General features: G+C 45.2%; 1 protein-coding gene across 1 annotated transcript; it reads right to left on the bottom strand.

Moving 5' to 3' along the window:
• Window positions 1-1,134: 1,134 nt before the first annotated feature.
• LOC121775106 lies at window positions 1,135-1,527 on the bottom strand. The gene has a single exon (XM_042172083.1). The coding sequence runs from the start codon at window positions 1,525-1,527 to the stop codon at window positions 1,135-1,137; it is 393 nt and encodes a 130-aa protein (XP_042028017.1).
• Between the last annotated feature and the right edge of the window lie 5,082 nt (window positions 1,528-6,609).

Below are 6,609 nucleotides of genomic sequence, written 5' to 3'. Positions count from 1 at the left end.
GGGCCTCACTGCCCCCAAATACTTCCAGGGTTTCCCCCTCCACAGCCTTCTCGGAAATTAGGGCTTCGTCGCCCTCCGTCTGCTCTAGGGTTCTCTCCTCCGAAACACTCTCACAAACACCAGGGATCTCCCCCTCTTCGAACTTCTCAGCAACAGGGGTTTCCCCCTCAACGAACGAATCTAACCTGGGGTCGCTTCCAGCCAACAGTTCTAACCCCGCTGCCAGATCTGCCTCTTCTCCTCGTATTTCTGCGGTGGTCGTTCTGCGGTGGTTGTTTCTGCGACAGCGGTGTCGGGTTCTGCAACAGCATGAACGGCCTCTGGTTGGGGTGGTGAAGCCTCTGAAATTTTTGGTGGTGGTGGTGCGGCAGATGTTGAAATGGCTGGTGTGGTTTTTCCCATCGTGGCGGCGAACAAGGCAAACGCCTTCATCGCTTCTTCCGGCCCACCCAGCTTTTGTACAAGATCGGCCATGAACGTCGTCGCGTTAGAATCGCCAGATCCTGAATTGCTTCCTGTGTTCGTAGTGTTGTCCATGGCAAACTCTGTAGAATTTTATCAAGAACTCGGAAGAAAATTTCTCCGATTAGGGTTAGAGAGATAGAAAATTTGAGATAAATTTAGGGATTTTTCTTTTTTTCGTTGTAGAGAGAGAGTGTGTTATGGAAAATAAAAGGAGATACACGGTTTTAGCTTGTAGGTATGGGAGAGGACGGTTTTGCAGCAGTTGCAGGTGTGGCGTGAGTGTCCGTATGCCTCCCCATAAAGTTACCTTTTGAAATTCGAACCGGTGCTAACTCCCTCCAAAAATTTACTCCTCAACTCCTTGCCCCATGTGAATATCTCTGCAATATCATACTTAGAAAAACATTAAACTAAAAATGAAACGCCAGACTCCCAGGTCAAGGATATGACAGTTTAAAAATTCCCCCTAAGGAGTCGTGTATTTCGAAAAATATTTTTGGAAGATTATTTTTTTCTGATTTGTTTGCTTTTTTTAAAAAAAAAAAGAAGCAATTAAAATATTTACAAATTCATTCTCAAGTGTTCTCAAGATTCCCTAGGTCAAGGAATGGTAAACTACTAGGATACCAGACCTAGGAAATTTTTAAGAACACTTACTTCCCAGACCGATTAGGCGATATCAGGCAGTGCGCGTAGTGGCACTTCATCCACTATACACAACTCCGAGTTATCCCTAAACACCTTCACCCGATGACCATTGACAAGAAAGGGTATAGAGTTTGGGGCACTTCCCTGGATTTCAACTGCTCCATTCGCACGAAGCCCCACAATGGTGAATGGTCCGATCCATTTAGATTTTAGCTTTCCAGGCATCAGCTTGAGTTTGGATTGAAACAGGAGGACATTCTGCCCTACTTTCAGTTCCTTGACCCCGAGGTTTTTGTCATGCCAGAGCTTAGTCTTCTCCTTATACCACATTGCAGACTCATAAGACTCAAGGCTTAATTCTTCCAACTCCTGTAGCTGCAATTTTCTTTCTTCTTCGCAGGATTGGGGTCGCATGTTGATCTCCTTGACCGCTCAATATGCTCGGTGTTCTACTTCCACGGGCAAGTGGCACATTTTTTCCGAATACCAACCGATAGGGTGACATACCAATGGGTTGTAAGCCCATAATGCATCGTCGAGCCTCTTACTCCAATCCTTCCTCGACGGGTTTACAGTCTTTTCAAGAATCGTCTTGATCTCCCTATTTGATATTTCTGCCTGGCCGTTAGACTGAGGATGATAAGGTGTAGACAATTTGTGGTGGACTCCATACTTCTTCATCAGAGCTTCTATTGTACGGTTCCGGAAATGGGTTCCTTGATCAGAAACAACAGCCCTAGGAACACCGTACCTGTTGAAAATGTTAGACCTAAGAAATTTGGCTACCTCACCAGCTTCGCAAGAGGTGGTCGCTTTTGCCTCTATCCATTTCGAAACATAGTCCACCACCACAAGTATGTATGTATTCCCATATGAAGATGGAAATGGACCCATGAAATCCATTCCCCAGACGTCGAAAATTTCACAAACGATCACAGGGACTTGCGGCATTTCGTCTCTTCTGGAGATTCCCCCTGTTTGTTGACACCTTTCACAATTCTGACAGAACTCGAATGCATCCTTGTGCAATGTAGGCCAGTAAAAACCGCTATCTAACACCTTCCTTGCAGTTTTCCTAGATCCAAAATGACCTCCACACGCTAGGGCATGGCAATGATTCAGTACATCCCTCTGTTCCCACTCCGGGATACACCTCCGGATTACTTGGTCAGCTCTCATTTTCCACAAATATGGGTCGTCCCAAAAATAATACTTGGCTTCGCTTATAAGCTTCATCCTCTGGGCCCGGGAAATTTCCTATGAACTGGGCACCTCTCCAATAACCAAGTAATTTGCCTGGTCTGCGAACCATGGCTCATTGTTTATACGACATTTTCCTTTCTCAGAATCTCCTGGACCTGTTAACGCCATGATCTCTTCCCAACTGATAGGTCTAGGAAATTCTTTCATATAGTACAAATGTTCCTCGGGGAATGTATCTGATATTGCTTCATCGGTCTCCCCTTGGAAGATGCGACTCAGGTGATCAGCCACCTTGTTCTCAGTTCCTTTCTTATCCTTAACCTCCCAATCAAATTCTTGTAGCACTAATACCCAACGGATTAATCTTGGTTTGGACTCCTTCTTCGCCAGCAGGTGTTTAATAGCTGCGTGGTCTGTGAAAACTATCACCTTCGACCCTAGCAAGTACGGGCGAAACTTCTCAAATGAGTATATTACCGCCAGCATCTCTTTTTCAGTGGTGTCGTAGTTCTTCTGGGCTTGATTTAGCGTTTTCGAAGCATAGAAAATCACGTAGCTTTTCCCATCCACTCTTTAACCTAGCACCGCTCCCACTGCGTAGTCACTTGCGTCGCACATTATTTCAAATGGCAACCTCCAATCTGGTGCTCTGATGATGGGAGCAGATACTAGTCTATCCTTCAATACCTGAAAAGCTTTCTTGCACTCTTCGTCGAAAACAAACTCCACATCGTTATGCAACAAGTGGGTGAGTGGTTGAGCAATCTTTGCGAAATCCTTTATAAACCTCCTATAGAATCCTGCGTGCCCTAGGAATCCTCTCACTTCTTTCTGATTCGTCGGGTAAGACAGTTTTGAGATAACATCGATTTTTGCTTGATCTACCTGTATGCCTCTTTCTGATACCACATGCCCTAGGACAATTCCCTCAGGGACCATAAAGTGGCATTTCTCGAAATTCAAAACCAAATGTTTTTCCTGGCACCTCCTCAGCACTATATCCAAACTTGCCAAACATGAGTCAAATGAATTCCCGTACACAGTGAAGTCGTCCATAAAAATCTCGATGCAATCCTCCAGGAGGTCCGAGAAGATACTCATCATACACCGCCGAAAAGTGCCTGGCGCATTGCACAGACCGAACGGCATCCTTCTATAAGCATACGTTCCAAAGGGACACGTGAAAGTTGTCTTCTCCTGGTCCTCGGGATCCACGTAGATTTGAAAATACCCACTATATCCGTCCAGGAAACAGAAATATTGCTTGCCCGCCAACCTCTCCAACATCTGGTCAATGAAAGGTAACGGAAAGTGATCCTTCTTAGTAGCCTCGTTCAGCTTTTGGTAGTCAATACACATCCTCCACCCAGTAACAAGTCGAGTGGGGACCAACTCATTCTTATCGTTCTTGACCACCTGTATTCCTGACTTCTTTGGTACCATATGTACTGGACTAACCCATTCACTGTCTGGTATGGATTAAATGATTCCTAGGGATAGTAGCTTTAATACTTCCTTCAACACCTCTTCCCTCATGTTCGGATTCAACTTGCGTTGTGGGTCCCTACAGGCTTTTGCTCCTTCTTCTAGCCTAATATGATGCATGCACAGATCTGGACTGATTCCTACCAAGTCAGATAGTGTCCATCCAATAGCCTTCTTGTTCCTCCGAATTACCTTCAACAATTCCTCTTCTTGTCCCTCGGTTAAGCTGCTGTTAATAATCACCGGGAAATTTTCATTCTCCTCTAGATACGCATACTTGAGCCTAGGTGGAAGTGTTTTCAACTCTTTCTTGGGGACATCCTTTTCCTGGGGTAAGGGATTTTTCTCTGTCGACTCAGTTGTTATTCTATTCGTAGACTCAGTAAAATTTTCCATGTTCGCCACATAAGATGTCCTCCTTGATCTAGCTAGCTCCGGGTTCGTGCAGAATTCCAGAATCGCTTTAGCTAGTTCTTCATCTGATAACTCACTCGTCTTCATGGCTTCACACCAAATGGTTACTTCTCTATCAATGGCCTGACTCATCTCGGAATTCTCGATCTGTACCTGCATTAATTCGGTCTCAAGATACTCCTGCACCAAGGGGTTAATAACATCAATAGCATGCAAATTTTCAACGTCAAGAGGTTTCTTCATCTCCTCATCGATGCTGAATGTATATTTCTCCCCATTGTAATCAAGGCAGATGGTGTCATCAAAGACATCAATGATAGTCTTTGCGGTACGTAGGAAAGGTCTCCCTAAAAGTACTCCGCCAGACTCTGCAGACTCACTATCACTCATTTTAATTACATGAAAATCAGCTGGGTACAAGAAGTCATGTACCTTCACTATCACGTTTTCAAGCACTCCTTCAGGACAAATGCATGACCTGTCTGCCAATTGGATCACAACTTTTGTGTTCACCATGCCTTCCCCTACTAACTTCTTGTATATAGACAGTGGTAACACATTTATCGACGCACCCAAGTCACACATAGCATGCTCGATTTTTACATCACCAATAGAGATGGGCAAAGTAAACATACCTGGGTCATTGCATTTCGAAGGCATCCTCCTCTTTTGAATCACTGCGGAGACGTTCTCGCCTATCAAAAATTTTTCCACTGGGTCTAGCCTTCCCAGCTATAAATTCCTGGATGAACTTGCTAAACACCGGCAATTTCAAAGCCTGTAAGAATGGTAGATTAATCTTCAGCTTCCCAATAATATCCATGAAATCTACAGCTCTTCCTTCTTCTTCTTGGCTTCCCTCCGGTTTGGGAAAGGTTTCGGTCGCTTCCCTGCTCCTGTAGAACTTTCAGCTGAGAACTCTCCAGTTTCCTCCCCTACTGCCTCGTTCTCCAACTCCGGCTCTGGATCGAAGAAGAATGGTTCAGTTGACCTAGGCAAGGATCTCTCCAAGTCTCGTGCCTTAAGGTCATCCTTGAGCAAGGAATTATCGCCCTCCAAATTCATGTTGCCTTCCTTGGGATCTGTCGCTTCCTTCGTTCTTACCACTGGCCCCTCATATCCTTTCCCGGATCTCAAGGTAATCTGACTTATATTCGCTCTATCAGGTGGCCTTACTGAGGCGGGAATCTTTCCTTCATATCCCCTCATATCACTCAAAGAGGTGGCTATCTGGGATAATTGCTTTGCTAGCATATCCATTGTTGCCTTTTGCTCCTGCTGAGCGTCTTGAAGCTTGTGCACTACGTCATTGTTCGATTGCAGGTTGTTTTGCATATGTTGCTGAGAACTGACGAGGTCGTGCACCATATCATCGATACTCTTTGGTGGCTTTGGTGGCTGACTGGGCCCTGGCCCTATACTCAGAGTCGGTCCACTCACTTGATTCTGACGAGCGTTTCCTTGACCTCCTGAGGCGTTGTTGTACTGATTTCCTGGGCCCTGGTAATTGTTTTGAAAACTCCTTTGGTGCGGTGGTACATAAGAGTTCCCTTGATTGTTCTGATTTCTGTTTCCCCAGCTCGAGTGGTCTTCTTGGTTCCGATTGATCCAGTTGCCTTGCCCCTCTTGGTTCCTTCCTGACCAGTTACCTTGTCTCTCGAGCTGAGGTGCAAACTGCTGATTTTGTTGTGGTGCTGGCTGATTTTGTTCGTTGTCAGTCCATCTGAAATTTGGATGGTTCCTCCAGGGTGCGTCTCTCTGTCTCCCTGGATTCCAGCTCCCATCGGGATTCCAACTTCCCATTGCATTGGCTTGAGCTTGATAATCTCCTTCCTGGGTCCCGTAATATTGCTGAATTTGATTATCTCCTGGACCAGGAGATTTCTCCTTCCCTTGTGAAGCTAGTGGAATTGTCTTTTCAATCGCGTTCAAAAGAGCCTTCTCAAGCCTGTCAATCCTTGCTTCTACTTTATCTTCTTCTTGCTCTCTTATGGCATTCACCGATCCTCTCCTCACTACATTCCTAGGGTTATCGTACGTCTTCTTAGCGTCGATCAACTTCCCCAGGATTTCTCTTGCTTCACTTCCCCTCTTTCTTGTGAAATTCCTCCCACTCGAGGAATTCATTAAGTCCTTCGACTCAGGAGTCACCCCTTCGTAAAACAGAGAGTAGGTCTCTGCCTCTATCATTCGGTGATTCAGGCATGCATCCAACAACCCCTTGAATCTCGACCAATACTAACTCAAAGATTCGTCGTAATCCTACTTACACTCTAATATTTCTTTTTTCAGTGCGTTCGTCTTGTTGGATGGGAAGAAATAATCTAAGAATTCTAACTTGAAATCCCTCCATGTGCGGATAGAATCCGGGGGCAACCTCAATAACCACGTGTT

Source organism: Salvia splendens, chromosome 2, assembly GCF_004379255.2.
Source record: "Salvia splendens isolate huo1 chromosome 2, SspV2, whole genome shotgun sequence".
Lineage (NCBI taxonomy): Eukaryota > Viridiplantae > Streptophyta > Magnoliopsida > Lamiales > Lamiaceae > Salvia > Salvia splendens.
The sequence above is the reverse complement of the archived record's forward strand: the minus strand, read 5'-3'. Positions and strand labels throughout refer to the sequence as shown.

Bases quoted from the DNA above. Each gene is read 5' to 3' on its own strand.
- LOC121775106 (XM_042172083.1), bottom strand. From the start codon at position 1,527: ATGCGACCCCAATCCTGCGAAGAAGAAAGAAAATTGCAGCTACAGGAG.